Source organism: Neocloeon triangulifer, unplaced genomic scaffold (assembly GCF_031216515.1).
Source record: "Neocloeon triangulifer isolate White Clay Creek 2 clone unplaced genomic scaffold, ASM3121651v1 ptg000014l, whole genome shotgun sequence".
Classification (NCBI taxonomy): Eukaryota; Metazoa; Arthropoda; class Insecta; order Ephemeroptera; family Baetidae; genus Neocloeon; species Neocloeon triangulifer.
In genome coordinates this window covers 10,967,685-10,988,559 of record NW_026775556.1, presented here as the reverse complement: position 1 = coordinate 10,988,559, position 20,875 = coordinate 10,967,685, and the positions used below count along the sequence as shown (strand labels likewise).

At 40.0% G+C, this 20,875-nt stretch overlaps 1 protein-coding gene across 1 annotated transcript in view; it reads left to right on the top strand.

Moving 5' to 3' along the window:
• Positions 1-20,852, top strand: part of LOC132201368 (tyrosine-protein kinase Dnt) — a 46,700-nt gene extending 25,848 nt beyond the window's left edge. Inside the window, exons 3-9 of the mRNA XM_059627492.1 lie at positions 18,104-18,335; positions 18,502-18,736; positions 18,954-19,295; positions 19,422-19,700; positions 19,755-20,073; positions 20,187-20,323; positions 20,382-20,852. Of these exons, the coding sequence (XP_059483475.1) occupies positions 18,104-18,335; positions 18,502-18,736; positions 18,954-19,295; positions 19,422-19,700; positions 19,755-20,073; positions 20,187-20,323; positions 20,382-20,493 (1,656 nt within the window). The 3' untranslated portion in view covers positions 20,494-20,852. The remainder of the gene's footprint in view (positions 1-18,103; positions 18,336-18,501; positions 18,737-18,953; positions 19,296-19,421; positions 19,701-19,754; positions 20,074-20,186; positions 20,324-20,381) is intronic.
• The last annotated feature ends 23 nt before the right edge of the window (positions 20,853-20,875 follow it).

Sequence of the window (20,875 nt, the reverse complement as noted above, 5' to 3'; positions counted from 1 at the left end):
CCTGCGTGCGCCTTTTAACTTCTAACAAGGTGCTGCGGGAGAGTCACCTTATCGCGTCAAATTCTGAATTGAATTAGTTCCGCTCGAGTTGCGCGCCTCGCGGCTCAAGCCGGTGGAAAAAGTTGATGCATCGAAGAGCAATATTTGATGCTCCGCGGCCGTGAGTCGCTTTTTGCCGCGGTAATTGCTTTGGTGGAAGCCGCCTGTGAAAATTGGACCCCATTCAATAGCGCTCTTCATACCAAAGAATAAGAGAGCTCAATACGTGCGTTGCGAGCCGTGCGGGTTTCCACTTCTTGTGGGAAAACTACAAAAGTGCACAGTGAGTCACTTTTTTTAATTTGCTTCGTTAGCAGAAATTTAATTCGCGAGGAGGGTGACAATTAATTAATTCCTGTTGTTTTGACCAATAATAAAATCGTGCTGATGGAAATAATAGCTTTTTATTAAATTATGAGCCGCACATTAATTTCTTTAATTTATTTTTTCCAATTAAATTCACAGTCGAACTCACTAATTACAATTTTTAATTACTTCTTGCCTGTTTAAGAATTTTCAAAGTGGAAGTAATTTGCCATTGTTGACCTCCGTTGTAATATGTGCATAAAAATTTTAACGTGGGGGAATTTGATTTATTTCTTACAGGAACTTTTTAATTAACGATCAGAGTTCTCGAAAATCAATTTTTAAAATATCTGAAACGCTTGAAGCAATAACCAAATTGGTCACACAGCGCTGCAAAATTGCGCAACGACACCCCGAAGACACTTCGCTGAACAACAAATCCATTAATCCAACATCAGTCCTCTTGAGAATCAACAGCTACTCCAAATGACGCTCGCAAGCAGTTCATTTTCCCAAAAGTTCGCCTCTTTGCAGCCGGGGGGTGGAAATTTCTATAATGGCCGCGATTTCCCAAGGGGTGCACCCAAATTTTGAGGGGTGGCAGCGGGCGGTGCGGATAATCAACACATACATACATGCTTGATCCCCGGCCGGCACCTTCTTTCCACATTTATCACCAAGTCTATTGTCGCAGAGAAAAATATTAACAATGCGCGACGCGAAATCCCCCGGCAGCAATAACGACGATTATTTTCCGGGATGAAGCCGTAAAAAGTTGCGCTCATAAAACCACCACCAAAGCTGCTGGACGTGTAAGAATAAATTATACATATATTCGGTACCCTTGTCGATTGTCAGTCCGTCAAAACATATTCATGACTTCACACGAACGAACAAGCCAAGTGATTTTCGTTTTTTGCTCCTCTCGCGCACAGGATGAATCATTTTTCTAATTTATTTTTACGCCCATGCGAGCCGCCGCGTGGAGGCAAAAAACATATTGAATTATTATTATTATGAGTGCCATTATCGGCGCTCGTATCTCGGCCGCGGTATGAAAATGAAAAACGGGCCAGAGCTGCGTACAGAGGCTTTATTTTGACTTGTGCCGCTGCCGAGCTAGATAATTTTATTCATTAAAATCTGGTGTATGAACGTGTTGATGTTTGACAGCTTTCCATCATCCGCTCTTTGTTGCCGCGTCAGTGTTGTTGTCCATTTTGGGAATGGCAAAAAATTTATAATAAAATTCATGATTTATCTTTCATTTCATTGGCCTTTTGCAGCTAAAAATTAACTTACATAAAAGTCGTAATATAGTTTAAAATTTAATAAATCTTGTTTTTTAATAATATAAATAAAATACTTTAAAATTATTATTGAACACATTCTGTTATTTTTTTCATTTAAGTTAGAATTCTGATATGTTTTAATAAAAAATTAATATTTTCCTTATCTCATCAAATTTATTTAAAGCGATTTAAGGAAAAATTAAAAAAATATATAATTAATTCTATCGCATTTACCCCTCAACATTGCATTTATCAACAATGATAATAAGTATTCGTCGCCTGGGAGTAAATTTATAGAATGTTAGTATTCGGTATCATTAAAAATCATAAATTTAGTCATATAATTATCCTTTATAATTACAAGAAAATGAATCAAGGATAAAGCGTGAATAACTATAACTTTCTGGCTTAATGAAATGTAAGGCATTCATTAGTAAAAGCGAACACTGTCCCATCAAGTGGCTGAATTACTTTCAATTTATTTTATGGAATAGCAATGGACTCAATTTTAAATAAATAAATAAAACAACTGCAAAGCCATTTTTCGCACACTGGCAAAATACTATGTAAGCGCCAATTTCCATAAACAAGCTGATAAAACGGTGTCGAGCAGCGGAATGTGTTGGGCCTCCTCGGCTGGCCGCATAATAACTTGATTGTCGGTCTGCTCCAGGATAGCGAAATACGAAATACCGCGCGGCTCGTTTCTTTCTCTCACAATGGCCGGCGCGAATTAAAGCCGGCGATCGGCTCTATCGGAGCGGCGTCTTTTCGCAAATAACGCGCAGACCCCCAACGGCGAGAGCAAACGTGTTGCCGCCGCCGCCACTCGCATTGTATCAATCATCGTCGCGTCCGCAAAGATGCTACTGCAGTTGCCAATTATTTCCATTGCGCTGTCACTTGTGATTAGCGCCAGCTTCGCCCTTTCAATTAACGCGAACGCGATAAGAGAGGCGCGAGATTTCGCTCGGCGAGCCGGATGGCGCAAAAAATTATCGCCTTTTCACCGAGTGCTGCTGGAATCTGGTTTCGCTCAGCGTATATATTCAAATCTGCTGGCCGAGCGGAGGTAATGAGTTTTATATTTATTTTTCAGCCTCATTAGCAACGTAATAAATTGCGCGCGCCTCATCCTCCTGCTACCTCTTTAGCGAGAATGGAATTCGCGAAATGTACTTTTGCGGCGTGTTTTATAAACTCGTCATATACCGACCAACTCATCGCCTTTGATGGTGGAGCTCGTGGGGCGCGAGCTTGTGATTTAATTAGTTTCAGCGAGTGCTCCGTTCTTTTTTGTAAAGAGGAGAGAGCGGAATTCATTTTTCGCACTTTTATGGATGTTGTTGCGAGTGTGGCATGTTGGGGAGTCAAGTGGAGGCAATCAACCTTGAAGTGGAAAAATTTAATGGAAATTTACTCATCAGAGACTTTTAATTTCATCAAAGGAGTTTTATGCAAATAAATATAATTATCAAATAAATTAAAAAAGAGCAAACATATACCTAATTTAATTTTTATTTAATTATTGGTACACATGGATAATATCTGAAATTTTCAAATCGCATTTTTGTCTCTTGGAAAAAATTGGGAATCTCGTTATCAGCTGAAGAATAAGAAAGGCTCGTGACTCATGTTGCCAAACAAAACCGGAGATCAGATCTGCCACATTTCTACACGATTTTCCTTCCAAATTGCATGCACCCCGCACATCAACCAAAGAATACTTCCGTGTCAGCACAAACGTGTACTTTTGGCCACGCTGCGATCGCAATCACCGCTCTTTCGTCGGCCGGTCGAAAAGTTGTGTCGGTCGCACATCAATCAAGCCGCAATCTAACACCACCCCTCGACACACCCCTCCTCCCGCGAGAGAGCCACCCCTGAACCGTATTAAAAATGTAGAGGCCAAATGAAAGCTCGCAGGGGATGCTGCGTATACAATAATCATAATAATTGCAGCAGCGCGCTACTTTCTATACTTCATCCTTTCGCCCCGACACCCTGGCAAATAGAAGTAAATTTCATTCGCCTCATCTTTTGTGTGCGAGGCATTTTCCTTCCAATTGAATGGAGTGAATTGAGAGCAGCCAGCCAACTCATTACGCTCGGCTGGGGGATAAACAATCCAGCTTGTATTTAACAGGCATCCCTGCCCTTGTGTGCCACGGCTGCCTCCCCGTGTTATATTATTCGGATTTCTTTTTTTTTATTTGCATTCGCCGTGTTTGCTGAAGTGCGTATATGTGTGCACACTACACGCACTGCAGCTCAGGCAGGCTTTTTAACACCTTTTGTGCCAACCGGTCGCGCAACGACTTCATCAGCTAATGCAAATAGGGGGTGCCGAAGGGGTGGTTTTTCGCACGGCCCTTTCTTTTTGTTAGCACCGGCGATTTGCATGCGAGTGAGTCGAGATGGGCGTGAAAACCGCGAGTGTCGACAGGAAGTTGGTGCTTTTTGACTGCTGCTTACATTCGTCCTGGTTGCATGAATTGCAAACGTGCCAGACGATTTTATTATTCAGCGGGGAGCAGTTAAAAATGGTAACTTTTACATTCACTGGCGCTTATAGAAGTGCTGAAATTGCTGGCGTTGAAATTTTTATACATTGTCCTTTTGTATATGCATCATTTCCATGGTGTAAAAAAATTGAATATATCATAAATTTTAAATTTATTTAGGATTTTACTAGCAATTTGATTTTCTATCACAAATTCCTATATCTATACAGACTGTGATTTGCAATCAACGAGAAAAATGAAGTTCATATATAATTTATTCGTTATTTAGTGAAGAAAGAAAAATGTTAAGAATTATCTAGGCTTACTATCTATTTGAATTTATTCATAAAAATGTTATACCAATTTGAATACTGTGCTGGCAAAACAAAACAAAAAAGCAATGAATTTTTCCCCAGCTTTAATTTATTAAAACGACGAAGGGGTGCTTAAGCCATAAATAAGTCTCACCACTCATCCTTCCTTCTCGACTCACTCGCGCAAAAGATGCAGCCGACAATGGGCGCGTCACACGATTTCCTGTAATTGAAAGATTTATTTGCCTAATCTTACCGGTGGCCATATAATTCGGAGGCACGGATGCGTGACACCCTCTATTCGGTGCCATTAAGCAGCGCCGCTTTTAAATAACACGCTCGCAGCCCTTTTATTTTGAATTAGTTCGGTGCTGCAGGCCTCGTTTCACCCTCCTCTTGGGGCACCGAGCACAATGCGCGCACGTAGCACATATTGAAAGTACGCGTGTCCATTGCACTCTGCAAATATATATGTACGTGCGTGAGTGTAGAGAAGATGGCAATTTTGAAATGCTAAGGGAGCACCCATGCATGTGCACTGCCCCAATATTAAGCTTCGTTGTCGACTACAAAACTCAGAGGCCCTACGCAGGGGCGAAATCAGACACGTGTAAAATTATTGCATAATTAAAATTTATAATTTTTTACTTCCAACATTTTTACACTAAAATATTAAAATTCATGTTTTTCAAAAGCTTGATTAAAATTTGAAAACTTTTTTTGATATTAAAATTCATCTAGCGAGCTTTTATTTTCTATTTCATTTTATTAAAAAAATTGAAGATATTAAAAGAGGGTGCGGGTCCCTCATCCATGGATTCCAAATTTAATCCAATCAGCTCAAAATTAAGCACCCTTATTCAAAAGCAGCAGTTTTATGAGTTTCGTATGCAATCAATCCTCACACTCAGCAAAGATATGGTAGCAAGTCAACTTTGTTGACTTAATGAAAAATGAATACACAATCCCCATGCAGAAGTTGATGGATTTTTCGCATAACATTGGCACCCCAGCTCTCATTCCCCGCTGGGCGCTTGTCAAAATACGCCACTGACTCAGCCGGCTGAAGGAAAATAATAACGCATGCATGCGGAGCAGGGCAGTTTAATACGCGCTTCCAAGAGACGCGACGCGTGTCTTTGTTTGCTTAAAGTGCTGTTTGCCAAACACACACCATTTGTGAGAAGTGCGCGCCGCCCAGAGTAATCCGCAGCGAACTGTTACTCCGCACCGAGAGAAGCTGCACGTCTTCATAATATTCACGCGAGAAATGTTTGTGCAGAGTCTGCGGTATTATTATTATCGTCATCTTCATTCCAAACTGTTTTGAGTGCACAAGCCAGGGATTATTATTGTTGCAGCAGAGAGCAAACTAACTAACTGGATGGGAGGAAATGCCACTGCGGAGTTTAGGGTGCAGATGTAATTAAATTTTGATTATTTCGTTACAGTAAGAGAAGCTCTCGAGCTTTATTGCTTTGCTAATAATGTTGAAAATTTAACCAAGTTTTAATAATCTTATCAAGAGTTTGGTAAAATTTGTTTCCAAATATGTTTTTGGCACCTATTTATTTTAAATAATTTGAAAACAAATCGGTTATGATCTTAATTATCTTTTAATTTTTTTTATTCCTAGTCTACCTGAAAATTAACAAACGACCGCAATTTAACGAATTCTAAAAAATTGTTCTAAATTTAAAAATATTTTACAATTTTTTTGTTATGAAAACAATTTTTACAATTTATTTACAAAGTTGGTTAGGATTTTGTAATTTAATTAAATTAATCTAAATTATTCATTTCTTGTTGGAAATTAAAAAAAAAACAAGTGTTAAATTTCTGTTAGACAAGTTTTAGAACGATAAACATTTATTACTACGTCCACCTATTTTTAAACTACGGCGTGGCAAGGCCCTGCATTAGCTTCAAAATGAATCGTCTACCGAAACGCAATAATTTTGGACATACATACAAAAGAGACAATTTACGTCGAAGGCACTGCTGGAGAAGTGACGTGAGCGTGCTTTGAGGTTAAAAAGCTTGAGGTGGAAAAAAGTTGTGACTCTCTCGCATTGCTGCTTTCACAAAAGCGGCAGTCTGGTATTCCGTTTAACGAGCCTCGCTCATTCCCTCTCTTTATTAGCCATAAATATCACCAACGAATTTTATAGGATTAATAAAAAAGCAGCAGACATGCAGCGCGCCGAGCTCTGCGTTTGCGGCTTGGAAAAACAGGTGCTCCTAACGACCGGCGCGCACCCCTCGCGCTTCACCCCGTCTGCGGCAAATGAATCATTCACTCGCCTATATAATTAATCCCTTCGCCGGACAATATTCCGCTGATTTCGGTCAGAATAGTAATGAGAGTGGCCATCACAACTTATAAGTCGGCGCACCCCCATGCACATTAAGTGGAAAGTAATAACATTTGCCGAGAGGCCGCATTCGCACTTCGTCCGAAGTAATTCCTTTCTGAGCCGGACATACCAAAATTCCTCTCAAAATCAAGCACGAATAGGGGAAGATCATGTGTTTGATGTCAGCAACCCGACGATTAACGGCAGACTCGAGGGTTGCATCCCTTAAAAATTCTGGAATTTGAGCTCGAAATTTACATTCAACTCGCAGCTGCCGGTTTTTTCCCGCCGCTTTAATTATAATTTAAAGCTCAATAACCCTGTGTGTGCAGTGAGGGGTGCGCCTTTTGATTCAATTACGCACACCTCGCGTGACGTTTTCAGGCCGAAGATTAAAATTTAATTGGCGAAAGCGGGGGTTGTTCCCCAAAAAAGAGGCTTTGTAGTCTGCCGCCGCACCGATCTGCAGGCGACGCGTGCAATATTTCAACTTATGTCTGCAATTTTCGAGTGTGTGCACGCCACGCACTCGAATAAATTGCACAAAAAGCCAAGCACACGCGGTTGGAAATGCACCCCTTTGTAGTTTCGTGTACCGCAGACGCACATATTCTATTACCCTCTCGCATTTAGCAAAAATATGAGCGAGATATGAATAAATAAAAGCATTAGGCGATAATAACTCATCCTGTTTTGCCGCGTGTGCCGGGTGACACAATAAAATAGCGTACAGATGAATTACTACGCCAGCTTTTATGTCTCGTGTCTGCCGGTATAGGGTGGTGCTGCAAAACGCGCGGTGAGAGATAAAATGCATTATTAGTGTTTGACAAAGAGAAATTTCCTGAGCCTGCTCACGTAGAAAAATACGTGAGCTTTTTGTAAGCAGCTGCAATTTTTTTTTTTTAAATTTAAAACAGAATAAAATTTTAATTGTAAATTAATGCGCAAAAAGTCAAAACTTGGCGGGGCGAAGTGATGAAGACACATCTCTGGCGAAAATCCAAACCCGCATGATGTGCCAAGCATGTATGAAAATCATAAAAACGTCGCCCAATTAATATTAATCAAACTTCTTCATGACGGCAGCTGCCGAATTTCAATAAGCACCACAGCTGCAATAAATTTCAATCGTCATAACTGTCTCCATATGTATGCGAATCTACATTTCAATTGCAAAACCAACAGAAAAAAATTACTGTCAAAAAAGGCCTTTTGATGGATGTGCCGGAATCGCCATAATTTATACAGCGCGTATCTACGAGTGTCCATCAGAGTGGGACAGGCAATTTTTTTCAGCGCTGCTGGCAGCCAACGTACTTGGCAAGTTCAATGACAACTTGATGTAGAGCTTTATTAAAAACAATGCGCCGCCTATTCTCCGAAAGGCCCACTGCTTGCCGGTCAACGTAAATTACCGTGAAAAAGGGCATGCCATGTGCGCTATTATAACGTGACAGATTGTTATTGATAGGTCGGAGTCAACTGGAATGAGCACCGGCATTATGCAGATGAAGTAATTACTCAATTAAAATGCACGCGATACTTAAAGTTGAAAGTTAAACGAAACGGAAAACTCGGGTGACACGCGTGCACCTCTGTCAAATTTACATTTTTTTTTATATATATACTGATACTTCCTGTTTGTTATTTCTGTTGATAAACATTTTGATATTCCCCTGTTTGAATTTAAATGAGTCAATTTTTCATTTTGTTTAATTTAAAGTTTGAAGCGAGACATTTGTTGTAAATTTTTATATTTATTTTTTTCCCGAAGGAGGCAAATCAATCTTGACGGCGTCTTGTATGTTGTTTTTCAAGTGTCGTGTTCTCGTTTGAATTTAAAAATGAGAGACGTCAGACTTACAAGCACGCGGCGTATTTCAAAACTGCCATATCAATAAACCCTTGCATCTTTTTCGAACAAGCTCGTTTCATTGTGTTCGGAAATGCAGAGTGCTTAAACACTTACATGGCGGACCAGCGGGGAGGATCATCAATGTCTGTCACACTTGAATTTGTCTATTTGTAAATGTTGTTTCTGCGGCGAAATAATGGACCGATCGTGCTGGCTTCATTATTGTCAAACGCCGGCTGCGCGAATTTCTCGCCCAGGGAAAAATTGCGCGACGTGAAAAGCGGGTTCTTTTCTTCGCTGCAGGAAGAGCTGAACAATAATGGCGCATAAAGGGTTGAGAAAGCGATCCTGATGGCCGAACAATGGCCGAGAGGCGTGAATACTTGACACGCAGCAGTCCTTCAGCCGGATAATTTACCCGCCAACATGAGGGTAGTCAAGTGAGAATTCCTGCACGCCAAAAATTTAAGATGAAGCTCTTTGAATGAATTCTGACAACATGCGGACAAAAGCAAATCTTTAACCACAATTTCTATGAAATTTCCACGCCATTTGTTGCTGTATTTATTTATTTTATTTTTATCCAAACAGAATTCTAGAATTTTCAAGAGAACTGCAAATTTATTCTTCTCTGACGCAAGCCCACGACGTTATTTTTTTATCTTTTTATTCATGGCACATCAAATGACGCGGGGTTTTTGTCCCCATTTGTCCGCATGATCAGCGTAAAAATGCAATTATTTTGCTTTTTCATCCATGCAGATGTTAGATAAACTCGTCTCGCCACTTATATGTTAAAATTTATTTACTTTTCTCACCATTTTTTGTGAGCTCAAGTCGCTCGGACGGCAGGCCAAGGGCTCTCGAGCAGGTGTCCGAGAGGAGCCTCGCCTGTCTGTCACCTCCAGAAAGTCTCACAATTTCCTCAAGTACTTTTCAGCACACGGCAAAAGGGAACAAGAGCTGCTTGTTTTCTCTCACGTATATTTTTCCTATTGCTGAGTCATGATAAAATATGAAATAGCAGCGCAGCAGACTCTTCAGGAGCTTCTCCTTTCCAAGAGGAGTGCGTGCGCGTTTTGATAATGAGAAAAATCTAACCAGCGTTTTTCCTCCGTTTATAATGGGGGTCGTGCTGATCCATAAAATAAATACAATATTCCACGCTCGATGATGCAATAACAACAACACGCCGGCAATCAACCTCTTCTCGCAAGAAGTGCACCACAAAAGCCGGCGATTCTTGGGCAGTGTAATCACCCAGAGCTGGGCCGCTTTTGTGAGCAAATATAAATAAATATGTGCGCGCAACGTCGGAAAATTATTTTCTGCTGCGTCAGTTCGCGGCTCGTGATCGCCGCCGTGATGGAGGCGATTTTGATGAAAATGCTAATTCCGGCGGTGTGAGAGAGAACGCCGTTCCACCAGGCTGCCTTGGCGATTGTCCGGTCGCTTCTCGGAACTGCGATTGTGCGAAAATGAGCCCAGCACACGGCTCTTGTTATCGTGGCGGCGTTAATTACCGCAGAGGATTGAGCGATGGCTCTATTTTGCTCAAACTGACACTTGCCTGCCAACTGCTATGGTGACACAATGGATGCGATAAGTGGGTGCCACTGAGGCTTGGCATTCAAAGAAAACAGAGAACATGACCGATATGAATGAGTTTGCTAATAATTTCTAGGAAACATTTAGGCGAAATTGTCTGATGAGTGACGCATTTTCTTTTTTTTAATACTCAAAAATTGATAAAATAAAATTATATTCTAATAAAAAAATAGATTTTCTGCTGATTTAAAGTAAAAAATTATTGATAATGATTACTGTACTAAAAAGTTAGAAATATTAATTCTGCTGAAGCATCTTTTGGATTTTTCTAAATAATTAAAAAAATTTTTAAAAAAAAATTAACTTTTGGAACTTCTTTCTCACGCTTGTAATTTGTTCTCAAAATTTGCATCGTTATCTTTAATTTCTTCAGCTTTCAAAATTATTATTATTTATCTTATCTTTTTCCCGTCTAAAAGAGAATCTCGAATCCCTGACGCCGCAATGATGAATATTCCATGCGCTTTTTATGCCTAGAAATAAAAAGTAACAGTTCTAGGGTATAGTTAAAGTGTTCCGAGAGGCAATAAAGAGCAAATTCCTTTTTGTTTAATGGCTCATTCAAAGCGAAGATGTATGCGCATTTAATTAGAAACACAAACCGCGCCGGCATTAATTCCGAATCAGCTCTTTTGTTTATGCTATTACGGTCTGTCAAACGACGCACGAGCCGCGTGATAATAAATAAAATTTTCCCATCGGTGCAGCAACCGACGCGTCCGAATAACACAAATGACTCCGCCGGGTAGTGAGCGGGGAGTGCATCACGACGAGAAGGAAATAAAATTCCACGCACGCTGTGCGGCCCGGCGTTTGTTGTTTATTAATTGTTGGGAACCGAAGGGTTGAGAAAAAAGAGCGTGCGGAATTCAAATAGAAAAACAGAAACCCAACACTTGACAGTTTTACGCAATGACGTTTATTAATTTTACAAGCAGAATTTCTCGGCGGCGGACATAAATTTCGCAGTAAAAAGATCAGAAACACTGATCTCTCGGCGGCTAACAAGAACCTCACCTGCGCATCTCGGGTTACTCGCCTGCGCGCCTTCAAGGTTGTGGCTCAACATTGGAGAAAAATATCGAATGTAAAAAAAACGAGTAATAATCTCAAGTAACATATACGCGTCTTTCTCTTTCCTCTCTCTCACTCGACCACAAATCAAAAAGTACAAAAAAAGGGCTGAGAAACAACAACAGCAATCGGTCTTTGTGGCTTTTCCGTCGAAAAAAGTCGGGTCCAGCTTTTCGCCTCAAAGTCTGGCTGACACAAAACATATACAAAAGCCACGAGAGACGTTTCAAATTCCAGACCGACCGCAGAGGAAAGAAAGTGGTAAAAATTTGGTTTAGGGATTGAGTGATACCCAGACCTGTCGAACGAACTTTGGGTTGAGTGCCTGAAATGGAGACATTTCGCGGTCGAAAGGGTGAAAGGAGATTTGAATTCGAGTCACATACGAAAAATTGTGCTTCTGCGAAGAGCACTTTTCTCCTGAGCACCCACCTTTTTTCAGAGATTCCGTGAGTAAAATACATTTATTTCTGGTGATTTACGGCCGTGCTTGGAATGGTAAAAAATGAAGTCATTCTTTTTTCCTCTCATATTTACACAGCGCTTGTGTCACAAAAGCACGATTACCATAATTTTCCACCGTCGCGCTACCCGGAATGAAAGGACCATGTTGAGAAAGAAGAGTCTCTCCTTTGAAAAATATTGAAAAAAGCAGCAGGTCGAGATGTTTGCCTTTAGGAAAATGCGATATTGAGTCGAGATATTTTTGGTTGTTTGCTCTGTGGAGGCAGCGAGAAACCCTCGACGTCTCTTCAGCGCTCCCACACCTAGCGTGTATCGATTGTTGCGCCCATTTATCTTGTCACTTCGAATTACGAGGGTCATCTCTTCGTCGTGAGGTGTTCCTCCTGAGAGTAAATACACACGAGGAGATTTCCCGTACATTTCATTGTCACGCTCCGGCTGCTGATGAAAATCGCCCACTTTTATTTCAAACTGCTTGACACCTCTACGAGATAAACCTGTTGCTTGCTGGAGAGGTGAAAGATGCCAATCATTATTATAAAACGCAAACAATTATTATTTAAAGTTTCAGTTTAACTATATTTCTTTTTTCATAATAAAAATTGTAATTTTGTATATACTTAATATAATATTTCTTTACAAACTTTACTTCATTTAAAAAAAAGTAATTATTTCTTTTATTTATTGCTGCCATGTTATCGCCTTAGCTATCTATATTAAACAACATTATTTGTATTTTAATGAAAGTCAAAGTATAAAATTGTTCACTTTAGATATATAGGAAGGTATTAACTTTTAATTTAAATATTATAAATATACAGTCGATTGTATTTTCCTCCATATTAATGCCAAGTTTTAGTAGAAATGCATCTGCACGAGCTCCTTCTAGTTTTTTTTATTTATTTATTAATTTTTTACAAATTTAATTTAGTCTGTAGAAAAATCAGTCTTTCCATCTACTGTTGAATTCTTTACTATCATATTTACTTTTCAAAATATTGATTGATTTGAAAAATTGATTAAATTTTGCTTGAATATTTTTTTTTTGTGGGATGAGAGAAACTGCTAAAACACATTTCATTTATACGATTGTGTTGCTTCACATTGAGTGTACGTATTACCACCCGACACCAGATGTGCTGAATAAAAGTATGCATCAAAACGAATAATACATTGTATTGGACCGAGAAAGGAATCTCATTACAATTTAACACACATACACGCGCGAAGGAATGCCTAGTCAGAGAGAGAGAAAGAAAGAAAGAAAAAGATAAAAGGCGTGCATAGTGTGGTCCAGAACTCCAGAGCAGCCAGCGCTATTCATCGAGCTGCGGTAGCCCAAGGAGGAAAAAATGTATCAAAATCTAATTTAAACTGAAATAAATTGTGTTCCATCGGAAAGAAAGGGGCCCAGGGGGAAAAAAGAGTTGTCTCACGACGAAAAGGATTCCGTGGTGCTGCAGCTTTTTAGTGCACGTTGTTAGCGACACAATGTGTGTGGATAAGAGACGTGCCGCTCTGTTGGGCCCGCGATAAGATGCACCGTCACTGTGCCGCCGCAGCACGGCCAGCCAGGCCCTTTTCCGATGATAATTAAACATGCTGCCGGTACTGCCAGAGGCTCAATCACCGCATGGCCGAAAAATCGCTCAGCGGAACTGACAGGGCGACACTGCCGCCTCGTCGTTCGATACAAATACATTGGCAAGGAAAATCCCGAATCAGTCGCGCGTGTCGACAAAAAAGTCAACTCGATGGCGACAAAAATTCAGGATATCCTTCAAGCAGGAAGATGAAAAAAAATGAATTACTTGTACTTGTTATAATCATTTAAATTAATTTTTTTTTTGCAAGCAAAAAAAACTATAATGATTTAAGAAAACATAATTTAAAAAAATTCAAATTAAACAATCCTTTTTTTTTTAAATATTACAGTATTTTTTACTCCAACTACTAATTTAAAGAACACGGAAATATGAATTTTTTAAATTCTGATTTACTTTTAAAATTCAAAGGAAATTTCTATAATTTAATTTATTTTAATTCCATTTTTTAAATAGTTATTTATCCTCTCCAGCACTCTCCAGCAGTACAAAGAAAAAAACTAATCTAATTACTTCACTTTTTGTTCGCCGTGGGAAGGAAAGGGTTGAGCCTCTGCCGTCGATCGACTTATTTTATCTGATGTGCAGGTGGATCTTGATGGTCTCTATGCTGCATCTTGAAATTGAGTTCCCATTCCAGCAGCACAAAATCACGCCTTTTTTCTTCTAATCCCAAGCCTTCGGGAAAAAAGTGCCCGATGGGAAACTCGCGAGTAAAAAGAAGTGATATGTTTGTCATTGCTGAAGATTTCCGAACATATAATTTGGTGTGGCAAAGGAGTAAAAAATAAATCACACCTGTGCGATCGAAGACAAGCATGATCCGTTTCGGATTTTTCGTTTTTACGCCGGGTGGCAAAAAAAAAGAGACGAGCCGTCAATGCACTATGCAAAGTAGCTGGAATGATAATGAGATCAACTAACAAGCAGGCAAAACAAATTTCAAAACCGGTCAGTCGATAATTCTCAGAAGAATGGAGAGTTGAGTGAAGAAAAAAAATCGTCTGCCTAATAATTCCAAAGTCAAACATCGAGCCAGCAAGGAGCGATAATGAAAATAAAGCTCAACATTTTGACACGTTTGACACCTCTCAAGAGTCTGCCGTGATAAAACGGCGCGTAATCTTTGCCAGACAAAAACGACGGACGTTTTCCTCCGATTTCTCAGCACCTTTGAGAAGTGATAAAAATCCGAAAAGCTTCCTGTATTAAAAATTGCTGCCTCGCACTTCTTTCATATAAAAAAGGGCTGTCATTTCTGATGTGTCAATATATAAATAAATTCTGAGCAACACAGCGACCAAACAAGAAGCTCCACGTTTGTGATAAGTGCTCCGAGATAAGCGCTGAGTTTTTTTAGAAACTGCTTTTTCGCCGGAGCTATGGAGTTGGTTAACGGGCAGGCCAACAGTCGGACGGTTGGTTGGGTTTTCTTCTCCTGAGTAAATATGTACATACACGAATATAAATTAATTCGACAAGCGCGCGGTGTGACAGGGCGGGTAGAAATTTCGTGTTTGACACTAGTTCTCGATAACCTACTTTAATGGATTCGTGCTCTGCTCAAGTGGAAAATTGCTGTTGAATATTTAAAAACACGTACCCCTTTATCTATGTACTGGACATAAAACCGCGCGTCTTAATTAATTTAAAATTTATATTCATTGTATATATTTACTTTTTTGTCCCTATCAACTAGCTATTTAATTAGCACCAGACGAGTCTTTAAGCTCAACCAGCGTCGTGTCTTTGATTTGGAAATTGATTATGTGCGTCGTTGGCCGAATGCGGAATAAATTTATAATAATTTAATCCGGCGTCGCTTGTGTGTGCTGTTGGGATTATAATTTAAGAGCAAGTGTCGTGTTTTGAGCAGGAAGGCCGACGAGAGGGCACCCAAGTACCATAAAGTATTCGCGTGGAATCGCATTCGCCTCGGCCGGGGCACTTGATTAGCATTCCGGGGAGGATTAAATAATTGAATATAAAAAAGCGTACACCCGGCGGATCTCCGTTGGGCTAATTGACAGCTGCGGCGAAAAAGTGGCTGTGCCATTTTGCATTATTTTTTTTTGGGGCAGTGAACAAAACTGGCCGCATGTAACTCGCGCGGCACAGAAATGATGGAATCGATAAGTTTTTAATTTATTTGGCTACAAGTCGAGTTAACACCCGGTGGTGTTCTCGTTAAAAAGCAGCAGCCGAGAGTAGGCGGTTTATCTCCAATCTTAGGACGGACATTCTCTCTGTCCCTGCGCGCCGAGACTTCTTTTTATGTAAAGAGAGGTGGTTGTGGTTACTTTTGTCACCCACCGGCTATACATCACCAAGCGTGTCAGATAGTGGGAGTCTGATAAGCATGCTTTTTTTACATGTGCGGTCAAGACCAAAAAAATGGAGGTTTAGATAAATTCTATATATATATTTTCTATAATCAACTTAAAATTGGCTTTTATGAATATCACCTATTTATTAAAATTAACATAATGTAATTAAAGCGATATTTCTTTTCTTATTTAAATTTTTAAAACACATTTTAGTAATATGAACAAGAAGTAAAACATGTGTTTCTTTTATAAATATAAAACTGCATAATGTTTTTTGAATTTGTCCAATTTTTATAATTATTAATTTATTATTTATTACCAAGGCTCATTGCAGTATTATTAATTAATGAGATTCACTTATTAGACTTAAGTAGACATTACTCATCATTAGTTATACATTTGTCATTGATGATAACTTTTCCTATGCAAAGTAAAGAAGCAATGAATTTTAACAATAGTAATACAAAATTTTAAAAACAATTATTGTACTGCAGTGACAACAATGAAGCATCGTTAATTCTGTAAAGTCAGTTACTTGTCTTTAAGAATTAAAAAATTAGATTTATTATAAATTGATATAGCTCCTTAAAATTGAAAAACTACTGTGCCAATCGTGACTCCATATTAACAAGAATGATCATTAATTTTTTATGTCATAATAATGCGGTAAAAATAATAATTTATGAAATTAAAAGCTTAATAAGTAAAATTTAATGCTCTTTTTCATAATTTTGTCTGCGTACATATATATGCAGTTCTCAAGACTCGTAAATTACTCTTGCTAATGACGACCAACTGAGTGATGGCCGCAGTTTTTTCTGCTGGCCCCGCACACGAAATTCAACCTGCCGCCGTTGTTGCAGTAATAATGGCTGGTGAATGATGAGTTATTAAACGACGCTTAATGTTTATTTTATGGTTCACGTGTATAGCTTATACGTATACGTGCACCTTGACAGATCGCTCAAATGAGTCGGGGGTTTTGTGCCGCCGCGCATTTCATCTCTCGCTCGCTTTGACTTTACTCCACGCCGTGCGCACACAAAGGGGCATTCATTACGTCTATTTGAGAATGGACCGAGAAAGGAAAAAAAATCATCATCTGTGCGACATCAGCGCAAATCTGCCGGCACACCACAATTGATAATGGCCCAGGGAGATGGTTAAAAAGCAGTTTGCGTCGAAGGAAAATTGATACTAATAAGCGAATTCTGTGAAATGTCCGCCACGAAATTATGACAGCACTTTTTCGCTAATTTTTTCCTCCAACAAAAAAAAATATAAATTCTGATGTTTAATTTGTTTCACATTTGACGAGGCAGTTTTTCAACTCAAAAACAACGAAATCTCATAAATCTCAAATACATGACGCATAATTGAATTTTTATTAATCAAACACATCAGATTTCCATTTTGACCTTTCCGCGCGATGAACCCCGGCGGAGATTCAATTTTTCCAAGCCGTCCCACGCATCTCGAATCAGAATAATATCACACAGTCGTGACCGTCAAGCACCTTTGCCTGCCTGCGTCCAAACAAACCGGCCCCTTGCGCTGAACAAACAGCCCACATAACATATTCAAATGAATATATGCAGCTCTCGGCGGGCCGCTGCGTGTGAATAAAGTGTGAGTGGACCGGCAGCATTTAAAATATACAGCAGCAGAACAGGGACTGTATTTTTATTCAGCAGTCACAAAATAAATGCGGCTGTCCAAACATCACACCCCACGAGGGTCTCCATCACACCTCCGCTTATTTTTTCAGATCGGCGCGCACCTGGATCTTTTCACGAACGAGAGCCCGCTTCTTGAAAATCCGAGCGAATTGAATTAAATCGTGACGTCACCCTCGCGATCCACAGTCATGCTGCACTTCGGAGAACTATTTTTTCTTTTTTCAATAATCGCTCGAGCTGAATGAGTAATTATATGCGCAAAGGCTCGAAGTGACGAGGCGTGAAATATAGACTCGAAAGCAATTGTGCTCGTTTTTCGAGGGCGGCGGGTGGTAATTGTGATTGATCGAGTGCACACTCACACTATATTATATTTGACGTCTCGATTCGTGATTTGCGCGTCTATGACGAGTCCCAGGGTGGTCCCCTTTTTGACATCTGCTTCCTTCTTTGAGAGTTCTCGCCAATTGAGCCGGGTCACAGAGTCAAATAGATGGCTCGAAGTTTATTCCCAAGTGCTCTGCCAAAACAAAGTGCTTAATTTAAGATGATTTATGCGGGCGAGTTTCTCTCATTATTCTCTCCATCGTCACATTAATTCCAACATAAATATTTTTTATTTTACAACCGACGAAGTAAAATTTATATTCAATGTATTTGTTTTACGATGTTTCAGCTGCCGTATGTGATTTCCGTTGATGTGTCCAACCAGTCGGCGCTGCTTCCTCCGCAGTCCAACATTTCAATGGTCGGCTTTGTGCCTACCCAGATTCAGACTTTCAAAATTGTGCTGCCCTGCAATGGACTCATGGACGCTGAAGTTGACGTCAACATTTCCATCAACGTCACTCTGGAGAGGAGAAATGTCACCGCTGTCACCCTCAAGAGGCGGAAAATTTGCCTGAAACGTAAGCCTAGACTTTTTTTTAATAAAAGCTCAGTGAACTTTTTAAGAAGGTTTCCTAAAAGAGAAAGCTTTAAATTATCCTTCTAAAAATAAACTTTTTAAAATTATTAAAAAATAATCATGCTAAATAAATTTATTGTAAATTCATTTTTTATGTTTTTGTGCAGGTCCATCGGCCGTCATTCCAGACAGCGACTCTTCAAAACGAACCCCTCAGGTCTTCTCTGTGCACCAGAGTGGTGTCATGGTGGACACCACGCCAGAGGTGTCCGAGTCTGAGAGCGACAGCGCCCTGTACGCCGCCGTTGGGTGTGCTTGTGCCCTGCTGGCCATTCTGGCGCTGCTTTCGTCCGCCTGCTGCGCCAGGAACAGACACAAGGCCAGACGACAGGATGTCATTCAGTAAGCACTGAAATGCTGAAACAACACTTAATTTACTGCGCGGTCCAATTCCATGCGCTTCCTGCCTTTTGCAGGAATTTTTATTCATTAAAGTCTGACGCGAATTTCCCGTCAAAAATCTAAATGAAAATAAATCACAAAACTTTGTGTTCAAAAATAAAAAAATTGAAAATGAAATTTGTAACTTATCTGATTATTTTCTTCTTAATTGTTGCAGTGATTCACGCATGGTTGCAAATTCCCAACTGACCGGCCCCCTGCTGCACCCCAACGCCTACATGCTGCCGCCCCCTGTGATGCCGACACCTACCCCCAACAACTTCCACCACGGCGCCCCTATCATCGCCCCAGCAGGATCCAGCTCTGCCAAGTCGGCCGCCAGCAGCTACGCTAGTTTTTCTTCCCGACGGCAACCTTCAAGGCACCACGAATCTGCACACTCTGTCCTTGGTGGCGCTGCCTCGGCCGCATCGGTCTGCCAGGCGCCATCCATCATTACGAGCAGGGATGACCGGACGCATGATTTGCATGAGAGAATCGTAGAACTCACAATCCAAAGGTAAATTGTATTGCATTAGAATAATTAATAAAAATAAATGCATAAAAATTTATATATTTTAGAAATATGATATATAATTTCTTAACTTTTTTTTAAATCAGCGATTTAAATATTAAATATTTGCAGGTGTCGAGTTCGACTGCAAAGTGTGGTGCAAGAAGGAACCTTTGGCCGGGTGTACCTGGGCTCTTATGCTGACTCTCATACCATGGAGGAGGAAGAGGTCATTGTAAAGACAGTGGCTGACCATGCGTCACAAGTTCAAGTGTCCTTGCTCCTGCAGGAGGGCATGTCAATGTACGCCCTGATGCACCCCAATCTCCTTGCAGTCAGAGGGGTGTCCATCGAGGACCACACAGCTCCCTTCCTCATATACCCTTACAAGGGTTACACAAATCTCAAGAGGTAAAATCAAAATTTAATTTTTTAAATTTGTCTAAAAAAAATTCTGTTTTTCAGGTTCCTACTTCAGTGTCGGCAGTGCAATGGCGAGGGCGGCATGTCCCACTCGCTGACCACTCAGCAGCTGGTAGACATGGCTCTCCAAATCAACGCTGGTCTGCACTATCTGCACAGAAAGCAGATCATCCACAAGGATATTGCCGCGCGAAACTGCGTGGTTGATAGCAGCCTAAGAATTCAAATAGCAGACAACGCTCTGGCCAGAGATCTCTTCCCCATGGATTACCACTGTTTGGGCGACAACGAGAACCGGCCCGTCAAGTGGATGGCCCCGGAGGCCTTGACTCATCATGAGTTCACAACCAAGTCTGATGTGGTAAGAATATAATTTTTTATAATAATGTCCAAAATGTATTTAAATAATTAATTTTTTTTGCGGATTTTTTTTTAATTAAACAGAATTAAATTAATTCAAAACTTTATCTTCAGTGGGCGTATGGAGTTTTGCTATGGGAACTTGCCACACTAGCGCAGCAACCCTATGCAGAGGTTGATCCCTTTGAGATGGCTGATTATCTGAGAAACGGCTACAGACTCATCCAACCGGTGAATTGTCCAGATGAACTGTAAGTTTGTCATTAAAATCTCGTTGAAGCAATAATGTAATTATTTTTTGCTCTTAAGGTTTGGAACAATGGCCTACTGCTGGTCAACTAGTCCGAAGGAAAGACCAACAGCTCCTCAGCTTGACTACTGCTTGCAGACCTTGTACAATCAACTCAACAGATTTGTGTAATCTTTGAACTCTTCTTTGACTTTGCAATTAGCAAAAAGCTGTCCTACACTGAAGTCATAGTTCTGTGAAATGTGTGCGCATCTCTGACGACTGCTCTTTTACATCACGGAAGAAGAAGAGACAAAGAGAAACCCTCAGCGCGCATTTATTGTAAGATAGTTCACACAAACAATTATGTTTAATCAAAAGTCGATATTATCAGAGTTATTTATTGTGTCAATAATGAGAGCTTGTGTACATATACCCTTGTAAAAAATGTATTTTCATGTTGGTATTCAGAGTGATGATGATTTTTGTACGGCTCTATACGAATCTACCAAGAGAGATAAAATAAACAAATGGATTTAAAGAAAACGAATAAAAAGGTCTTTGATTAAAAATT